At 46.5% G+C, this 21,744-nt stretch overlaps 1 protein-coding gene across 3 annotated transcripts in view; it reads right to left on the bottom strand.

Annotated features, from left to right (window-relative positions):
* Positions 1-490: 490 nt before the first annotated feature.
* PDPK1 (3-phosphoinositide dependent protein kinase 1) overlaps positions 491-21,744 on the bottom strand; it is a 73,233-nt gene continuing 51,979 nt past the window's right edge. For all 3 annotated transcript variants that reach the window (XM_016122237.2, XM_016122240.2, XM_016122236.2), the window contains 7 exons: positions 19,966-20,034; positions 19,632-19,728; positions 18,357-18,530; positions 14,734-14,948; positions 7,463-7,520; positions 6,353-6,505; positions 491-5,988 (listed from right to left, as the gene is read on the bottom strand). In XM_016122237.2, the coding sequence (XP_015977723.1) occupies positions 5,872-5,988; positions 6,353-6,505; positions 7,463-7,520; positions 14,734-14,948; positions 18,357-18,530; positions 19,632-19,728; positions 19,966-20,034 (883 nt within the window). In that variant the 3' untranslated portion in view covers positions 491-5,871. The remainder of the gene's footprint in view (positions 5,989-6,352; positions 6,506-7,462; positions 7,521-14,733; positions 14,949-18,356; positions 18,531-19,631; positions 19,729-19,965; positions 20,035-21,744) is intronic.

Below are 21,744 nucleotides of genomic sequence, written 5' to 3'. Positions count from 1 at the left end.
CCAGGGGCTGGTCGGCTCAGTGCGCGGCAGGTGGGGTGCGGCGAGCCGCGAACACCTTACCTTGTCAGAGTCCTGGTCGGGCGAACACAAACGGTATGTCAAAGCCTTCTAATCCCGGCACAGCGTCTGCCGCGTGGTGAGGGTAGGTGCCGCTGCCGCCGCCGCCCAACCAGCTGCGGGGGGAAGGCAGCTCGGTGTTTCTCCGTTGTGATTCCAGCCATTCCCGCCACAGCGCTCCTCCACCGGAAGCGTCCGGCCTTTAACACCATCCCCCGCGCTGTCCCCGCCCGCCAGGCTTCACCCGGGAGCCAGTTCCATATGAAAAAGCGGCCGGTTGTGCCGCCTTCCTGCAGGAGCTGGGCGCACGGTGACCCAGAGACACACGGGGACTCTGGTCTCTGTCCAGCGCGTATCTTGCCCTGACGCCGGGCGCCCAGGTTGCAACCATGCTCGACCCCCCGACTCAAGGAAGACCTACGCCGCAAGAGTGTACACTCTACATGCTTTTTTATTACAAGACTACCCGAGCATACGTGTAAAATTCATCATCCGGCAACTACATCTAAAGCACAAATATTTGAAAAAAAGAGAAAGTTTCATTAAATTATGATATGATTAAATCATTGACCAAATAGAAAATTTATATAATAAAGCCAGAAAAAAAGTTGTAAAATATAGTTTACAATAATTATTCACATTCAAGGCTGTACATCAATACATACAACAACGTGGCCCCGAACATGAATTCAATCCAAATAATTCATATATTAGATTTTAAATAACACAGACTGAACTAGAGGCCAACAATAGCCAGCAAATAACCTTATATAAGAATAAAAATACAAAACTGTATATCCTAATATCATTGCATTATTTGTTTTCATAAGTTTTTTTTTTTTTATTTTTGCTTTGCCTGTACATCACAGTTACAGCTACAGACCAGGTAGAGAATATTACACATGTTCTGACTGCCACCAACCTGAAAGACAGCTAACTTACTATTGATTCATTCCATTTTGTATTAAGAAACAGATACAGCAGCTCTAAATACTGTGAAATTTAATTTTCCCAACATCCTGTCAAACTTATGATCATGACCCCAATGCATGGTCATTCAGCCAGATGGATTAGACTAGGGTAGATCACACAGTTTAAAAAGGTTTGCCTTTCGTAAAAAGTTCTCTGTACATAAAGTTTGGTGTTTCTTCATATCGAAGAAATGAGTTATGGAGAAAATTCAGGTATTCACATAGGCTTGTTCAGGGGCCCACCACAGCTGTCTGAGCCAGAGATAAAATCACTTTGTTGGAACGACCTCCTTCCCCAGACCAGTCCTCCACAGGCTGCCTGATTTAAAGCCCCGCAACCTTGGGCCAACAGCCTGTGCCCCTCAGAGGCTCTGGGAGTGACTCCTGTCCTGATTTAAAGCACTTGCCATGTAGGCTGCCTCAGAGGCCAGGGCCACAGTCACTTGAGTCACCATCAGTTCCTGTTAGGTTTGGATATGAAAAAGAAACAATATGGAAAAATGTATATGGCAACATCTCCATATTAGTACCATCGCCAAACTCCCAGTGGCTGCAGCCTCTGCACGGAACACCCTCAGTCTGTGGACTGGCCAAGGAAGGGGGCGCTTGGGGTGTCAGGGTAGGGCTCGACCTAATTCTGCACATTTCAGCTGGCATCTCTAGCAGAGTTAAGTGGCACATAGCACAGCACCTAGAAAAATCTCCGTTTATGTTTCCCCTCAGAATAAATGGGCCCCAAACTAAAGTGACAAAATGAAGAATGAAACCAAATTTGGGTAGTCTGGATGTGAAGACAAGGCAAACTTGCAACACTGTGGGTAAGGAGAGAGGACAAGTGCTTAAATCTTTATCAGCCAGGACAATCACTTTTACCATGAAAAAGCCTGGCCATGTGCTCTACTAAGTCTCAGGATTTGAAAGGGTAAGGGGGACAGCAAACACTTCTCTAAAACCCAGCTGTGTGGTTTCTTTTACAAGTAGAGCCTTTGCTCTTTTACTGATTCCAAACGGCCCAGTGTACTGTGAGTCTATAAACTTAATTACAAATCATCCACTAAGCATGTGGCAAGGTCAGTTCAACACTTTCTATCTCTGCTGACTGTGCAAATTCAGTACCATTGTGGATACAAAGTACAAGATGCCGAAAGATATCACTTGAAAGCCATAGTAGCAGCAGTGATGGGAAGGTAACTAACATGCAAGCATACCAGTTTCTTTCAATGAAAATAAGGAAATTGGCTTTTGGAAAAATCTGTCACATGGACTGCAGTACTGACATAATTTTAGAGGAAAAAAAAAAAGGCAGTCTTATTCAAACATTCTTTGGAACACACAGTTTACCAAGAATTCATTTCTTCAGAATCCGAAGGAAACAACTAGGAGGTCCTGTACTAGAACACTGAGCTTCTAAGCAATTAATCAAGAAAGAGGAAGAGATTAATACCACTTTTTAAATGAACAAACTCTTGACTTAAAAACAACACTCTGGGAAGGGGGGCAGGGAGAATCAGTCAAAAATCAAAGATTTAGAAAGATATTCATCACAGCATTATTTCAATAGTGAAAAAACCAGAAACCGCCTAAATGTTTTACAACGGAGAAGTGGTCGGATATATCATGACAAAATTTATAACCACTGAATTCTACAATCATTAAAAACAATGTTTCTCAATAATTGCTCAAGACATGGGGATATGCTTTAAGGTAAAATATCAAGTGAAAAAATCTAAATGCAAAACACTGTATGTTGTATGTTCCCAGTTTAGTTTAAAAAGCAAACAAATGGATGGGAAGAGGGCAGGCTATACACCAAAAATGTTCACAGTGGTCTTTTCTGGGTGGTGATCCTAGGTTGATTTTTTTCAGAAAACAATGTTTTAAAAAGTACAGTAACCCAGAGCCCCCTGTACCGGCACCCTGCCCTGGGTGGGGGGTGTCTATGCCAGGAGGCCGTCTCCTGCAATTCCTTCAAGCCAGGGCCACAAATACCACAGAGTGTCCCAAGGGGGCTGGGGTACGTGCAGTTCCCGCCAGCTGTGGCATGATCACGAGAGCCATCTTTCCCAAAGCAAGTCTGTCACAAGCCTCTGGAGAGTCAGGCTCAGAATGATGACAGTGCCACTCATCGGTGGGGCTTCATGCTTTACAGGGGGCTGCCTGCCCATGACCCTGGTTGGGTCCACAGAAAGAGGGAAGGAAACCACCTGATGCAAACTCAGCTTCCTTGAGCTCCTAGAGAGGGGCAAGGCACAGTGGAGACCGCAGCCCTCCTGGCGACCCTCCCTCCCCTCTGTGCCAAGAGGGGCCATATGGTGTGGGACCATATCCGCTTGGCGGATGCTTGGCTAGGCACTTACACTTGTCCGTGCCCTCTCTAAGACACATGACTCTTGGATCTATTAAACAACAGGGCATTTTACTTCTCACTTTGGATAAATACATATTTATATGTCCATGTACGTCTGTGTGTGGACATAGACGACAACCTCATCCGCATCTTAGAACATAAGGCACCTGCATGCCGGGATGATGGCTCTAAGGATGAGGTGGATAAAACTAAAGCTGACAGGAGTAAGTACAGGGAAAGCAAAGACTACGTATGTATGTGTATGTGCATATTTATATATATACACATGCACATATAAAAGGACTGAGTGGAGAAAGTCGGCCAACAGAAGGGCTCAGCTGTCACTGGCTCAGGTGAGGGCAGTCATTCCAGCTTTGTCAGCTGCGAGCTCAACCCTGAATCCCTTATTCTCTGGTTTTGGAGATTAAGATGGAGCTTGTAGGTTAAGCCCAGGAGGTAGTGGCGCTATCCAGGGGGCAGAAGGCAAGGGAGGTCTTGTCTCCCGAGCAGCCCAGCTGAGTGCTCTCATTAAAGCCGAGTACCAGCTCTGCCTGTTTCCCTGTAACCAGACACTGGAGACACGGGCACAGGAGCGGGTTCCTCACCCCTCCCCCACCCGCTCACACAGGCGGGTGTTCTAGGGTAAAACGCAAATATGGTAGTAAGCCTGAAGTGAAATTCCTGAAAGAAAAGGGCCAAGTCAGACTCATTTTTTGAAAAGCAGGTGAACACAGGCAAGCCTTTCAAAAGTGAAGAGGAAGGAAGAGGGAGAAAGATCCAAGGGCAGATAAGCCCCAACACCTGGGCCTCCCTGACAATGGTGGGCTCTCAGCTCAGTGTAGGGCGAGGTCCAGGCCACTAGCTCTGCTCCCATCCAAACCCCCGCCCTGCTAGGCACAGGGCAATTCCCCACGTCTACACTTTCTCCCAGTTTAAGAGCCACTCTTACTACTCAATGTGACAAAGACCTGTCCTCTCCATCTGGACCACTGGTCACAGGGTGACAAATGGTGCATTCGAGACAGGAGATGAGGGCAAGGAAGGGATGAGGGGAAGTCTTTCCTGTGTGAGCCTTTTGCTGGTGCCTTGGTGAAAGTCTAAAGGAAACAGCAAAAGTGTTCATCCCCAGGGGACAGGGACATGTCTGGGAGCAGCCTGCGGGCAGCTGGGCCTGCTCCTGTCCACCTGGGACCAAAAGCTGCCCTGCAGGGACAACCTGGGCAGGGAGAAGGACACCCAAGCCCCACCAGGCCAACAGGAGTTCTCATTGTCCGGGGAGCAGCAGCAAAGAAAATCAAAGGACTGGTGGGACCTGGCCCACGTGTCGTGTACAGCAGGGCAGGTGCTGCCTCTAAGCAGCGAGAGGAGGGACCCTGAAGCTGGAGGGGCAGGCAGGAGTCTGGGTTCAAGTGCGGCGTTTCTGCCCCTCATGCAAGGCGGGCAACATTTTTTTCCAGGCAAAGTCCACTTGATGGGGACCAGATGACCTGGCACCACAAGAAGGCTTTTGGATTCTGTTGGGGTGTAAAACTGTCTGAGTGAGACTGTGAGAAACAGGTCAGTGTGCCGGCTGAGAGACACCGCCCTCAATGCCACGATGTGACAGTGCACCCTACGACTTGTGAGAACAGGGGTCTCTCAGCTCCTACTTAAGCAGTCTCGGGGAGGCCTGCACGCTTCACTCTTTAAACAGACTCTCAGGAGGGGCTCACCATGTCTCATTCCTCCATGTGGAGGCCACCAAAGCCACCTCTCAGGGCAGCTGGGGGCTAACCGGACCTACTACCGACCAGGCACGGGCCTGGAGGACAGCACTGCTCAGAAGGGTGATGGACAGTACCTCCAATATATGTCACCCGGCAACCTGTCCTACTTCTCAGCACTGGGAGCCTGCCCGGCAGACACGACACGTGGAGCACTCGCAGACAGGAAGACCACAGAAATCCCATGGCCAGAGCCACTTGAGGAGGAAAGCAAGGAGCCCACAACAGGAGGATGGGCCACGAACTAGGGACATGAGGAAAGGAGCACATGGACAAAAGCCAACCCCAGCAGAGGTGTGCACCGCTCCCTGGTGAAGAGTTCTGCGATACTCTAGGGGCGAAGGGCCCAGAGACACGCCCCATCCCCTCAGCCACAGCAGGACCAGCAGGTGACCAAGACGCACGGTGGAGAGCTGGTGACACCGGTCCGCTGGTCCGGGTGGGAATCAGGTAGAAGTTCATGGCGCTGGGACCGTGCGGCAAGGACAGCTCAGGGAGGCCTCCACAGAGCACAGAGAGCAAGCAAAGCGACCCTGAATTCCTGTTCATTATTGGTTTTGTTCTTTGTGTGGTTGGGTAATTTTTCTTCTTTTCTTTTAAATAAAAAAGCTGCAAGGATCCGCCGTCTGTGTCCCCGCTGAGATGGCTGGCAGGTGGTCTGGAAGCGTCCCGGATGGCGGCGAGCCGCACTGGGGCACGTGTCCTGGCAGCGAGGGCAGCGGCTGCGGGCCGGTCACTGCACAGCGGCGTCTGGGTGGCTCTGGTATCTGTGCCTCCACACCTCCTGGATCTTTTTGCACCATTTGTGAGCATTCCCGCTCGGGTCCATCAGGTAATATGTCCTGTTTGGCTGCAGAGACAGAAACATTTAATGTCCTCAAGGGAGTCTCACCAAGACCAGTACCTCAAGCTGTCAGGCAGAAATCATCAAAAGAAACTGCTGTCTTACTGAGGCCACTGCCAGTACCTTCTAGAAGCCCATGGGCATGTGGATTTTTCCTTCTGCATATGTGCAGAGATTGAAAAACAAGCACAGGTGTCTCTCGGCCCAGCTCAAAACTGAGCCATGAAACTGGGGCCACTGGGACGTGGGAAAGGGGAGACGACTGCCCTGGCTCCGGCAGCCCCTCAGGCCACAGTATCTGGACACTTTAAACAGAAGTGCAAAGGCCTCCGACTTCCCTGCAAAGGAAAACCCACAGGGACAAACTCACCGTGTGGACAAAGAAGGTTTTAAAATTCTTGGCCTCTGGTCGGAGTTCTTGTGACCATGGAATTTCACCTTTCAGGACTTTGTTGACAGGATCCACATAATATAAGTGTGGCCCTTCTGTGAGCAGTAACTGTCGTCGTCGTGCAAATAAACCCTGATGCAAGAAAAAAGGACCCTGCTTGTCCAAGGCTCAGAGTGGGTGCTGCCAGAGCCTAAGCTAACTCAGAGGCTGGACTATCAGAGTAGCTTGGGGCACTGAGACCACCGCCGGCCACCTGTCCACTCACCTGGGACAGAGAAAGCGTGCACACCTCTTCCCCCATATGGACCCAGCCTTGGGTTAGTGGAAGCACTGACTGCCAGGCCTGGTGAGCTCTATCCCAAGGCCCCCGTTTTGGTGTCTGTACTTTGGCTGCCACATGGGGCAGTGGCAGCACAAGCTGGCACACCAGCACAGGTCCTACTGCCGAGCCAACTCTAACAGGCCTGCTGTCATCAACGGTCAGGCCCTCACTGCCTCTTGTGCCTTCTGCTCCACACTAAAGTATACAGCTCTGTCTGCCAGCCGGTCACATCTCACCCATTTTCATGGAGGTTCTCATTTGCTGAGGATGCCTCAGAAAGTCAGGAATAGAGACTGGGAGCCTAAGCTTAGAAGGGCCCATGTCGGCAGATGTAGAACATTTATGGCATCTGATATGTACATAATCCATTTAATGAGTCCATAAAACATAATAATTTTCACAAACAATTCCAATGAAGTGAAAACTGACTCTTGAGGATGCCAAGCAGAGCCTCCTTGATGGGACAGAAAAGCCCTGATACTGGTGAACTCAGCCTCATGGAGACACCAGAACCTTGGCTCCCGGGAAGACACAAGAGGCTCTATTTCTGTTCTGCTAGTTTTTCTGTGCAGTTTCAAACAGCTTCCCTGTTTGAATGGCTGAAATCTCCCTTAGCTATCAAATCTAAGAAATGACCTCTGAAAGGGAACCAAGACAAAGGATGCTATGTGCAATGCGTTACAGCAGGAGCCCGAGAGGAAAACCGATCCTAGTTAGAACTGGGACGAAGACAGACGCACGGGAAGGAGCAGCTGGGTCTGACTTACCTTTCGCTTATCTACAGGACCCATTTTTAGTATTAAGTTATTTTCTACAAACTGGTGCCTATAAAAAAACAAGAATGAGACACATGAGTCAGAGACAAATTCTCCAAACTCCTCCCTTCAGAACAATCTTCCCAATGGTATCTGTGAACTTTGCCTAATCGAACCTCTCCCTTTGCAGCTCCAAACTCACTTCAGTAAAAGGAGGAAACTCCAAATGTAACTGAGCGCGCAAATGCCACTGCTGTCTAGAACTTACATTTCCACAAGTGGCACCCTGAGTCAGTGCTCAGAAACCACCAAGCAACTTAGAATCATAAACCTCTAAAAGACCCAAGTTGGCCTTGGTTTAAGAACAGCTCACTGTGCTTCTTTTCTTTAAAATTAAGTTTATTGGGGTAACATTGGTTAATACAATTATGTAATTTTCAAGTGTATGTTATAATTTGACATCTGTATATTCTACTGTGTGTTACCAAAGACCCCATTACTGAGAACTGAGCCCCAAGTAAACTGACACGGCATCATGTGAACTTTGAAAACTAAGAATTTTAACAAGAAAAAAGAGGCTAAGACTACAAGGAAAAGTCCAGTACTTCACTCTCAGAGGTACTTAAACAAAAACAAGACTTGAAACAAAGAGGAAAAAAAAGACAAGGAGATTTTTGAAAAGAAAATATAATGAGGATCTACTGCAGCACAGAAAAACACAGATAAAACCATGGACTCTAACAGCCTGTTCTAACCGACAGGCCCCGTTATGTAAGAATCCAATGTGCAGTCCAGAATCGAAAGTTAATAATAAGGGGAAGACTTAAATTATACTGGACTGGGGAGGGGGCTGTTTAAGCCTAGTTAGTTAGATACTTCAGTTAGCTGAGTTGCTGGGGCCCTTGGCTGATGACGTCAGTTCACTGGGGGAGCCTGACAGAAAGGCAAGGAAAGAAGAGGACTCCTGGTATCTCTGCAGCCTCAGATGGGTTAACACAAGAGACAGTTTAAAGATTAAATCGAACGAGAACTAGAAGAAAGACAAATGGGGATATTGATCAATCCTAGGTGGGAGGGGTTATTTTCTAAACTGGAAACAAGTCACCAAATACAGAGTAACAGACATGACCATGTAAGAACAGAGAACCTCTAACTACAGAAATAACCAAAATTAACAAGAAAACATGCTAGAGAAGACTTTCACCAAATATGACCAACAAAAAGTCAATATTTGTACTTTACAGGACATCTACGAGATGACATAAAAGTCTTAAAACCTCAACAGAAAACTGAGCCAAGGATATAGACTGGAAATTCCCGAAAGAGAAATTAAGTAATTCAAAAAATTCTCAATAAATAAATGAAACTGAGCTCCACTTTCACGTGTTCTATTGGGGTGCACTAGTGTGCAGACGAGTGCCGCGTGGACACTGTGGAAGTGGTGGTCTCAGTCAGCACTGCCACCAATGGCCCTGAAATCAGGAGGACTTACTGAAAAAGCAAGTTTTTTGGAAATAATGTACTAAGAAGTAGTCCAACTCCTAGAAATCTATCCTGAGGAAGAAAAGGCAAGCAAAGAGAAGGAGCACACACATTTGCAGCCATGTTATTTACACTGTGAATCTGCAGCCACACAATGGTTCGGCCACAGAACGCTCTGGAGCCACAGGGAAGCAGGTCAGCCCCTTCCTGGTCTCTGCAGAGTGAGGATCCCAACTGACAGGTACCAGCCACTACGAGGTGTGTGTACATATATGCTCTTTCCCTCTCACACATGCCCACCAGCACGCGGCCACCTCTCCCATGACATAGGAGGGCCACTAGTGTCCCAGATGGTGAAGAGCTGATGCTGGGCTCCTGACCAGATCCTGGTGCTAGGGTGAAATGAACCAAAGAGGCAGGCCTCGAGGGGGTGGACGGAGATGATCAGAAGCTCTCTCATTAGCCTAAACATCACAGTCCATTCATTCAGTTAGTTAGCTGAAACAGGCTACTAGTTATTTAAGTTGAAAGGTTTAAGTACCTAAAGGAATCCTTTTGATTTTTTTACTTCAAAAGATCAATTCCCAATCTCCTGAAGAAAACCCTTCCCCCACACTAGGCACCTTTTCCTCTGTGGTGGGTGGCAGGTGCCGTTTGCAGCTTCAGAGCTGAACGCAGACCTAAGTTAAAGACATGTCTAACTCTTGGCATGTAGTTAGCATGTCAGAGGATTTCCCACAGCCTCATGAGATCACACACAGCCTCTGGCTCCCCTCCACTACAGGCAACATTTATCGTCACCTCAGTACACATGTTGACAGAGGGGCTGAAGGTCTCATGACTTGCCCGCAGTCATTTCACTAGGGTGACAATATAAAATCCCGCTTTTCCTGATTCCAAAGTCAGGGTCCTCTCCTCCTCACCTATTCCCCCACTACCCAGACTCCAAGAAGGCAATTTTCAAGGATGAGAGCAAGCTAGGGCCACTTCAGTGCACAGCCACCCCCAGGAGAGCCCAGTAAAGATGCCAGAGCCCTAATGCGGCTCTTGTGGCTACCTCAGGAGGGTCTACCACACCTGGCTTCTATGCAAGTGAGGGAAGACCAAGTGGCCGGTTTGCTCCCACACACTAGCTCTCAAACCTTCAGGTCCCAGGACCCCTTTACACTCTTAAACCTTATGGAAGACCCCAAAGAGTCTTCCTTAACTTGAGTTATATCCATTAATATTTAATATGAAAAACTGAAACTGAGACATTTTCAAGTACTTAACTTATTAAAAAACAAAAAACCCATTACATATTAATATAAGTAACATTTTACTTAAAAAAAAAAAGCGTTTCCTGAAAACAAGGATAATTAATGGGAAGCATAACACTGCTGTACATCTGCAAATCTCTTTAACATGTAGCTTCACAGAAGGGAGCTAGATTCTCCCATCTGCCTCTGCCTTCACTCTACTGTCCTATGTCACCCAGGCTGAAGAACATGAGTCAGCTTCACTAAGTTGGTGGAAAAGGGAGTATCTGAATAGCCTCTTCAGGTATTTGTGGGCGGTCTTCTTTGATACTACACTCGTACTTGATAAGCATAGCTTCTTAAAGGTTAGGTGCTGTGGAAAATCTGAATTTCCAACAATGATTTTTCATACTGTGACATTAGATTCCATCGATTGACCTTGCACTTTGATCTTCTACCCTTATATGACTTTATAGTGTCCTACATTGGTCATCTGAAAAATAATGGTTCAAGGAGTTACAGAGATCTTCCAAATACTGACAAATTTCAGTCTACAATATCAACACATCTATTCATAAATATTACTATCTATTCTCAAAAATGTCTTTTAGTGTTCAAAAGATGTCAAGCTCATAGTGACAGATAAAAGTTCTCCAAATTCTAATTTTCACTTGAACATTTTAATTTTATCATCATTGGTAACAAATACTGGCAACTGTTTTCCTTGAAGTAACAGGCTCATTTTGCACATTTTCCAGAAAAATGCTGGCCAAACAGTAAAGTCTAAATAACCACAGTTTGTCAAACTTCCAATGAAAATAAATGGTCTTCTATGAAAAGAGGAGATAGTTCAGGTCCGACGGCAAACATCATATAAGTGCTTTTCCTGAGATAACTCCAACACTTGAGTTGGCAGCAGAAGTGCTTTGTGGCCACTTCCCATTTCATTATACAGAACATTAATAAAATCAAGGTTTAACAACTACTCATGAGACTGGCTTTTCTTTTCTCCCTGTGAACATATGGCTAAGAAGAATCCATGTTTTCTACCGCACCGTGGTGCCATGGCCTGAAATCGCAATCTGGCGCCAGTGGTTTTACCCACCATGGTTCTTCACCACCAGTGCACATACCAACACATTTGTTCCAGAACAAACCATGGGATTCAAAAGAGGTGCTCGACACCGATTGTTCTGGCACCATTTGTGCTTACTGCCATGCACTTAGGTAAAAGAACATCTTCAATAGGTAAGTTGGGGTTGATAGCAGACAAACACAAGGAAAGCAACGAGTCTAACTGCATCTGTAGATTCATCCACTCTTGAGGCAAATTTACAACTCGTGGGTAGAGATACCAACTCACTCTTTGCATTTGCAGCCACATCTTCAGTCTAGTGAATTACTGTATCACAGACAGTGGCAGTGCCAGGATTTCTCCCACTGACCTCCATCCAGCAGGCACTTGGCGGTGTGGAGGGTCCAAGGCTCTTTAGTCTCCCAGCTACTGTGTGCATTTCTCCAACGCGTTTCTCCAGCATGTGGACAACAGAACTTCTCTGTCAGATGCTTCAGGGATTTTTTACTGTTTGGCTTTGTAAGAGCTCATTACATGTGTTTAAAATATTGAAATCCTTTGTCCTTAACACTTTAAATGATTATTCTCAAAATGATGCTGCAACTTAATTGGCATCATAATAGTATGCAAAAAAAGTTCTGTTCGTAGACACAAAACGACAAGGTATTGACATCTATAAAGCCAAAGGAAAGATAGCTTTTGTTGAATTTGTGTTTCATATTTACAGTTTTGCCCAGTTTCTCTGGGGTAGAGCCCTCCCTTTCATGAGAACTGTCTGTAACATCGGTGTCTTCTTTTTCACATCTTTAGACTTAGCTGGTGCTGCTGTGGGTTGAGAAAGCAAGTCTTCTACCTTTTTAAGTCAATGACCCATATTTAAACTAGGAAAACATATTATAAGTGTTCTTTAGAATATATCATTAAAATCTAAAATAACAGCTGTAGGTACAACTGTTTGAGACGTTTTTTAATTTTCTTGTAAAATAAGCCAACGTACTTACTTCTTATTGCATTTCCATGTAGGCACAAGGAAAACTTCAGGTATGATTTATTAAATGATATAAAGTTACAGTAATGATAGCAGGTATAACTAAGGACAGCTACCAAGAACCCAGCAAATACCAAGAACTTATTAATCTCTAAAAATGTACTGTCAAAATTTAACCAAGACAGGAACAAGGATGGCCTGTGGGAGGTGCTCTCACACCCTGTGTCAGCTGCCAAATCCCTACAGGAAAAACTCTAGGGTTACACTAGAGCTCTATGGTCAGAACAGTAGTCCCTCCCCTTAACTTCCTTTTCATTGTTTGTCAAAAATTTCCTGCTTCTTGCAGGGGGCTCTCCATGGCTGGATGTACCAGATTACAATACTGCTTTTCCCCAAAGGATTCCTTTCTGTGGACAAAATTCCTAGTCAGCTTTTTGTTTATGATCGACAGCACATATTTATACAGTAAACCCACTTCTTTAGAAGATTCAAAAAAGGCAAGAAAACACACATTCCATTAGCTGTCAAAGCAATGTCATCCTGTAGCATGTAGTCTTTGAAAAACTCTCCTGTACATTTAGAGAGTAAGGGTGAAAAAAGCAAATATGTTTTAGAATCATTTTGGTCTGTGGACCATACATTGAAAACCACTGTTCCAAAGAACAAAGTGCTTGACAGATCTCTCCCACAGGCCAAATAAGAGATGCTTCAAGAGATCTGCAGTTACCAGCCTCTGAATGGGCCTGAACCAAATGGAAAGGGAAAGAACACAGAAGAAAAAGCAACCAAAAGGCCACAAGTTGTGACTTGCCACCAGTTGTTCTGTCCTGCCCAAAAGGCTGGCAAAAAGGCATATGCCACCTGGGGCCTCAAAACTCCCAGGGCAGAGAGGCACCCGGGCCTTCCGGGGAGTTGCCCACATGCCTGTGACAGCTCTTCTCAGCACGCTCTGCTCCTAGCCAAGTTCGCAGAGGACATGGCAGGTGTCTCGGGAAGCTCCTGTACAACCCAGGCACAGACCTGCCTGGAATGTGTGGCCCACCAGTGCTCTACCTGTTTTGATGGAAACCCCTTCCCTCCTACTCAATACATACTAATACTCCTAGTGAGATCACCTTAGGAAACACACTCCTCAGAAGTGCTGAGTATTTTGGCTGGCCACCACCTACACTCACTTTTTCTAGACAGAACAATTTCTAAGGACACAAACAAACCCTAGCTTCGCCCACATGCTGCTTTTCCTCTGTAGCCACCTTCTCCTAGTTTTCCTCCTCCACACTACTGCTCCCAAGTCACACGTATCTTCTTTCACGCCAAGTTGGGCCCTCAAATCCTGCCCTGCTTCTCCTCCCATCTCCACGCAGCCTCCTACCCCATCACGCCATCCTGGAAGACACCACCCACCCAACCCCCAGCCCTGGGCTCCTCTCTGCCTATGTGGACAGTGAAACCATGAAAATGGATAACGATAATGCAGGGTGGAGAAAGTCTTCTCAACACCAAGATGAAAAACAAAATAACAGACAGGTTTGACTTTGTAAGAATCTGCAACTTCTATACAAAAACATGCACCAAGAGACTGAAGAAAAATGTTTGCAAAATACACAACAGAAATATATCCATCATATCTATGGCTCTTAAAAGTTATTATTTTTTGGGGGGTGAGGCAACCCTTGGTTGACCTCACAGACTACAAGGACCTTGTCAGTTCACAATCCCTTTTTAAAATTAATTAATCAATTTATTTATTTATTTTTTGCGCCTGGTCTTCCTAGGTGGCTCCCATCCTAGTACTAACCAGGCCCAACCCTTCTTAAAAGTCAATTTTTAAAAGATGTAAAAAAGAAAAATAGTCAAAGAACACTATATCAAAAAATAAATACAAATGGCTAATGAACACAAGAGATGTTTGTCTTGATAAGAATACAAATACAAATTCACATGAGCTCATTTTTAGAGCATCAAAACGCTCAAAGGCAGACATGACCACTGGGAAATGGGGGTTCTCGGGCACCGTGGATATAAGACACTGCCTCCTTAATATGCACACCTTCACCCAACTGCCTCTCCAGGACTCCACCTGAAGAGAAATATTCAGACTTGTGGGAAAAGCTATATGCAAAGGATGACTTATAAGAGCAAAAACTCTGGAATACCTCTAACATCTCAGCATGGGGCAGTGGTTATTTAAATCGTGGTGCATCCATATCTGAACAGGGATGCCAGCATGGCTGGCCCACGGAGGCTCATGGGCTAGAGCCAGGAGGGTCCCAAACCCACTCATCCTCAGCCTGATACCTCCAAACACCCACTTTCAGTTGGACTCTTGGAGGGTCCTTACTGTACAGTGTTGACAGCAGTTGTAGGAGGCGCGAGCCTCATAGGCAGTGGTGATGAAGGATAGGATGCCTGAGCTCTCTCGATTTACTACACCCTATGTTCCCATGCATTCTGCTCTACATTTCTAAAGGCAGCACTGCTTATGCCTATGTATTCTTACCAAGGGTTTCCACTGGCCTGCTTCTCCAATAACAACTTCTTCTCATCTTCAGAAAACTGTAAGTCCAGTTCAAAAGAATTAGTGTCCAGGTCATGGATGTACTGCTCGATGTTGCTGCCCGCTCTCTGTGGCAGACCCGTGTCCAAGGCAGACAGGGAGTGGGAGGATGACGATGACACCTGCATGCAGCCAAACTGGCTCAGGAGATTGTCGTACTGCAGAGAGAAGAGGGAAAAGTGAGACAGCATCTTAATTTTCCCGAGAGTCCAAAGATGCAGACACACTATGACCTATCCTACACCAGCAGCAAGCTCACACCCCGAAGACCCCAAGGCCCCTGCGGGAGAAAAGCCCCTGAGTTGTCACTTGGAGCCGCTTCTCAAGGTAAATGTGGGTGGCTCTGGACAGTTGGCCACTGAACCAAGGCAGAGCTAGATCCTGCCTGGTCTGAGTGGTCCCCCTTCTGAGGGGAACATCAGATGTTTGCCCGAGAGAGGAGCTAACTAACCTTTAGTCTCCATCTCCAGGAAGGGGAGGCCTCTGCAAGCTCCCACACTGCCCAACTAGAAGGGGCTGGGATGCCTCATGTGAAGAGGAGGGATGGGCATCTGCAGCCCCAGGGAACCTGTCCTCCAGGGTGCAGAGGCTCAGCAGCAGCTCAGGGCCCTCCTCCTTTGGCCCTGTGGTCCTGTTTCTTATTCTGTAGCTGTCACTACATATTCTAATTTGATTGTGTTCAATTAAAAAAAAAATTACTACTTTTAATCTCGGCAAAGATTAATTTAACTTGATATAGACAAGCTGCATGCTATTCTGGAGAAAGCTATAAACCACTGGTGACACAGAAAATAGAGTACTCACAAACACTGAACAGGCAGAGTCTGTGCATTCCCACACTCCCGGGCGAGAGAACAGGGCAGAGAGCCCCAGCAAAGACCTGGGGAGAAGTGGTCACCCTGGACAGTCTGCCCAGCACCCTTATAGCTGCAGAGCCCACAGAGCCAGAGGAGGCTGCAGTGCGTTCTCCCAAGTCCCCTGTGGGCTCCAGAGGCTTGGCCCACTCCTGCTCCCACCTGCCTCACGCGCTGCCCCCAGTAGCCTTCTCCCATGTGCTCAAACAGTTCCAACAGCAGCTTCAGCCCCACCACACTGGCTCTTAGGTGGGACTGACCCCAACACACTCCTGTGGCCCCTCCATCTAAGGCCTCTCCTGGCACATTCTCCACTTTCTCTCTTGAGGACTCACAGGTAGTCTCTCACAGTTTAGAGAGGCTTCCACAAGTCTTCCTGTCTATCTCAACAAGCCTGTGGAGCCAGTGAGATGGTTGTTACCATCACCCCATTTCTGAGATGGGGAAATGAGGCTCAGAACTGGCCCAGGGTCACACTCCAATGGCCAACACTGAATTCAGATTTGGTCCTCTGCATCTTTCCAACACAGTGGCTGCCTCACTCCTATGAAAGAGCTGCTAGCTGACCACCATGACCACTGTTGGCTGACCAAGTCCTGTTTTGGCGGCTCCAATGTACTGTTCCCCAGGGAAAGCTCCAGATGCTCTATCTCTGCATTCTGTTCCCCCCCTCAGCAGCATGTAGTACAGACCCACAGCACAAAACCCTAGACCCAGAAAGGGCGTGTGATGAGGGGTGACACTGGGCTGGAGTGGGGATGCTCACTGACTCGCAGTGAGGAAACGCCTGACCGTGCTGGCCCAACACTGAACCTCTCTCCAGGAGGGCCGCACTTGGCCTGGCCCACATGGAGTGCAGCTGTAAGCATTGCCATCAGCCACGGACAGGGGGTTAGGAATGCAGAGGATAATAGGGTGCCTGCTCCCTTTATTCCCTAAATAAAGACAGAATCTGCTCTTTGAAGTTAGAATGAAGTCCCCCTCCTACTGAAAAGGACACTAGACTCTCCTGAATGAGACTCCCCTCTGTGAGACACTGCCGACTCCCACAGGAAGGGAGAGCCTCCTTGAGCAGGTTTCCTCTGTATCTGACACATTTCCAAGTCAAAGTCTTTTTCGAGGATTATGAAATTGTCTAAATGTGCAGTCTGGTAGAGGGAGCTGTGCCTGAATACTATCCGGGGCTTTCAAACCACACACCCTTTAAAACTGAGGCTGAGCCATCTAAAAAAAGTAATGTTAACACGTGGAGCCAGTTTTTGGATGGCAACACTTGAATACTGAGAGCTCTCAGCATAGCGAAGGTGATGAAAAAGCAGAGGGCCTGCAAAAGACACACACACGTGCACGCACACACACTACATGAAGCCTAGCTCCTAAGCACTGAGAGCCAAGACAACTGGGGCCTAGCTGGAGTCCCTCAGAGCATGACTAGTAGAGCATGTTGCTACCCTGGGACACCCCTGCCAAAGGCCTTGGAGACCCTAACCCACCCTGGTTGACTGTGACCCAAGAGCATCAGGGCTCAGGAGCAAGTCCTGGGGCTGAGCCTTCTGCAGTCTGCCCATGTGGACACTGCAGGCAGCCCTGGCCGCCACAGCAGGAAAGCAGGTCAGGCTCCCTTCAAGTCTGGGCACAAAGGATATTTCAGGACAAACAAAGAAGATATGCTGCTTATAATAGTAGGTAGGAGACACAGGGAACACATGATCTCTGAGAGGTGATACCAGTAGTAATTTTAACTTGGCTTTGGATAACTCTTAGATAAAATCTAGAATTCCCACATTAACTAAAGTGGAGCTCTACATGTGACAATTGGTTAGAATAAGTCATAATGACAGAAATCAAACAAAAAAATGAACTATCAATGACAAAATCACCTGAAGTCATATTAAATATGGGGTATCATGGTAGAGGGTGATGAGGGGAGTACAAGGTTGCTCATGTGTTGGTAAGTGAAGGCGGATGGTGGCTGCACTGCGGCTCACTGTACTCCTCTGTTCACTGCCGTATGCTTTATATTCTCCATAAGAAAGTTTATAGAACGAAGTGTAGTTAGATTCTACATCTGAGGTCAAGCTGATGACTTCCCACAGATGCCCAAGCACTGTGCCCCTCGGACCTGTACCACAGTTCCCGCTTCCAGGAGGCACAAAAAGTCAACAGTGACCAGTGTCCATCCTCAATGCTGCATCTACCAGAAGTTCAAAGCAGCAGCACCCCGGGCTTCTCTTGGAAAGATCAGAGGCATTCCAGAATGACTATAGTTATAAAGGCACCAGCCAAGAGCAGAGGACAGATGCCAGCCAGGATACTCAGTGCCCAGAAGCCCAGGGTGCTGCTACCATTGGCTCCAGATGGCCGGCCCCCCCACCCCCAAGTCTGGTTCCAGTTCAACTCTTTTGGGTGAAAATCAACTACGGGAAAAGAGAAAAAGGGACTTGCCCACCCCAGGGTCAGGCGCTCAGACCAGATGAGCAGACAGATGCCTTTTTGGGCCATCTCTATGAGAGATTCAGACTGCGGGGCCACAAAGTGTTCGGCCACCACTAGATCTATGCCAACTTCCCTTCGACTCACTCATCCCATGAATCGGAGTCCCGTGGCCTGTGGGCACAAAATCCCTGTGCACAGAGGAACCATTTTCACATAGCACAACAAGCAGAATTCATCTCTGCCTGGGCTGTTCCCGACATATGTGAGCTGGCTTACATTTCCATAGCAGTCTTCATCATCTTCCGACATGGCTGGTAAATAGGCTGTGAGCTTTGGAGGCGTCTGATGATGCAGATTCTCCCACGTGATGGACTCAAAGAATGGATGAGCTTTCAGAGGGCCATACCCTCCCATTTCTTCACAGCCTAATCGCTTTGTGGCATCTAAAACCTTAAATGAAAGTCAAGGCAAGTCAGTGTAAGGGTTAAAAAGTAATTGTGACCAAAAAAAAAGACAAGAATCTTTCAAGCATTCTTTTCAATTTGGAGTATCTCCTGGAAATAAAAGGGCAGTGACCCGTCGCACCCAATCCCACCATGGGCTGCGGACAGAATGAGTCACCTATGGGATCCTTTCACTTCTCTAGGGTTTCTGCCCCTTTCCCTCTCACAGGTAACAAGGAATGAAAACCTCAAATTTTAATGAATAGCAGCAAGTATTATTTTAAAATATATATCTGAAAATCATAAAATAAGAAAAACGTGAACTTACTGGCTTTAATAACAGCGAATAAAGAATTCGTCTGGATAGTAAACTATCACAGAGAGCGAAGTGCCTGTGTCTCCCACCAGCACTTGACATCACAGGGTCCCACAGCTGTCTCCTTTGGGATTCAGCTCTGCTCCCCCGCCCCCTAACCCACAAGAGGATCAAGCATGCACCCGCTGCTACCCACTGAGGGGACAAGCATAGGAGGGACAGGCAGCAAGAGGCTGTTTGCGTTCTCCCACTGCCAAGGCAGAACTGACCCTGCTCTTCCAAAATCCAGTTAAGGCAAGGTCTAGAGCCAAAGTCCCTAGGGACAGGGACGTTGCAATTTCTAGAACATAAACAGACATACCTTTCCTGGGTAAATCTGTTTATAAATCTGTTTACCTCTGTTATGTTACCTGGGTTATTTTGAAAACCTCATGTAGCTGACTCTAAAGATGATATCCACAGATGTCACTAAGTAGGATTTATGGCTATCTGCCATTGTAATACACCACTTGCTCCTGCATCAGGTAACTTAAAATGCTATATATGTTAATAAGCAAATGCAAAATGATACAGTAATTTCCTGTCTTATTAAGGTCAAGAATCAGGCATTTGGAAATTAAAAAGAGCTTATGAGATGAGACAGAAGAAATGAACATATCTATAATCACTATCAACCCTCAAACAGCCTTTTATTAAACACAGGTGCCCCCAGGAAAGCCTTTCTGACCATAGGTTCAGATTCAGGGTGCAGCTATCAGATCATCTTACCAGAAGAAAATTCAAAATATTTACCAAAAGTTTTTCCACCAGGTCTCGTGCCTTAGGGAAGAATTTTTCAGGAAAGTCATACTCTAACTTAATGATCTTCTGAAATATAAGATATTCGTTTCTGTAAAATAAGAGGAATGATCATTCCTGGCAGGGTCACACAAATCTCTCCAGAATAGAGCTGCACCTTCCCCAGGACAGTAGTCTCCCTCTCTCCGCACAGAGCCACCGTGTTTATTTAAGAATTATCATGGAAGTTCCCACACCATGGCCCAGCCCCCTCCACTTCTCTGTCTCGCTGCTTCCATGGGCAGAGGTGTTGGGGTGAGGGAGGTAGGGGTTGGGAGGTGTCTCTTACCCTGCTCGAAATGGAGGCAGTCCTGCCACAAGCTGGTATATTATACATCCAAGAGCCCAAAGGTCTGAACTTTAAGGGGGGGGGGGGGAACGACAAATAAGAATGACATTTGTAAAATTTCAGTGAAAAGCATAGTTCATTTCCGTGCCCTCTGTTCATAGCACCCCATTTCAGCCTTCAGTCTACTGTTCTCTTTTAAAACTAGGTCAGTGTGAAGGTGAGAACCTGCTTCAGGTTGTTCTTGAGGGGGCCTCTCTGGCCCAGGAAATCCTGCACATACTTTCTTCCAGCGCCGTTGGTGGGGGAGGTTGTGGGTGAGACTAAAGTGGCTTGTCCCATATCATTGGCAGGTGGGTACAGCTAAGAATAAACTCAGAATCTCTCATAACTCACTGTTTACCCCAAGGAAATAGACACAAGCTCATATATACATATACCAAGGAGTCAAATTAGACAATCTATAGGATGTGCACAAGGCAAGCTTTCTCTTCCCTTCTTGGACCGACTGTGCAAAGCACTGCTTCTCCTTTATAAACATTTTAATTATATGTTAAATATATATATATATATTGCAGTTCTAAATTGCCCTAAGTCGTATCCAGAACCAGCTGGTGGGGACGGAGGGGGGGTGAGGGTAGAAGGGGGCTGCTCCCCTCACCCTGGATGTCACTCCACCATCCGGCCTGCTCTCATCCATGCTCTGTCCCCTCAGTGCCATCTCAGTGCTCACAGCTGACATTTACTTGGCATATTTGATTTCCTCTGTAAGTTTTACATTCTATTCCCAGCTCAGGCCTACGAAAGCATCAAGATGCACCTTGCCCCACACTGCCAGCCACTTCCCCCCTAAGCCCTAAGTGGATGTAGAAGAGCTCAGGGGTGGCTGAATATGGTCAATTTCTGGAAGAGGCTATAGCCTGGTATCTGGAAAATGGGTTCACAGGGCATGAGTGGAGACAACAGGCCAACTGTAGTGCAGGACTTTGGGTGAAGGCTCTATATCATCAGCACCATAGGCCTGGGACAGATGAGGCTCTGGATTTAAGTTAGAAATGCAACAGATCAGAAATCTGAGTCACAACACACAGATGGAATGAAGAGGATTTTAAAAATAAATCTTCATTCTATTCAAAAACTAATTTTTACACTTGGTTTTCTCTCCTGTTTACTTTAGATAAAATAGGGAGCTATTTTACACAAGGAAAATGCTGACAGCAAAGCATCAGCCTTTTGGTGTGGAAGTGGCCAGAAAGGATAGGCAGGACTGCCTCTGCTGCTTTCACAGGGTCATCTCCAGGGTCATCACCAACAAAACCTGCTTTGAGGCTAACTCTGTACCTCTGTGAATTATTTGAATGTTTTACCATTAGCAGATTAGATGCTATATCATCATTAAAAAAAAATTTTTTTTTTTTTACTATAATAAAAACTAAAGGGGGAGCCAGTGTAACATTTCTGGAAAGCATTATGGATCAAGGATTGTTAAAATGTTCAGTTAGGCTAAGCCATTCTACTTCCTGAAATTCAACATAGGAAGAACTAAGGGCAGACTTGGGGCAATCTTGGCACCACCTGGCCGGCACGGCACCCCAGCTCTCTCACTGGATGAGCAGAAATATCCTTATGCCCTACAACAAAGGATGTGCAGCACACAGTAGGCATGCCAGACTGTGCCAAATAAATGAAATCCCTTCAACGTCCAACGATAAAGGAAGAGTTTGATGAGCTACGATAAATTCATATGCTGGAAAACTACACAGCTGTTAAAGATATCTGCAA

The sequence above is a fragment of the Rousettus aegyptiacus genome, unplaced genomic scaffold (assembly GCF_014176215.1).
Source record: "Rousettus aegyptiacus isolate mRouAeg1 unplaced genomic scaffold, mRouAeg1.p scaffold_m13_p_8, whole genome shotgun sequence".
NCBI lineage: Eukaryota > Metazoa > Chordata > Mammalia > Chiroptera > Pteropodidae > Rousettus > Rousettus aegyptiacus.
Note: the sequence above shows the minus strand (reverse complement) of the source record. Positions and strands in the feature narration are given on the sequence as shown.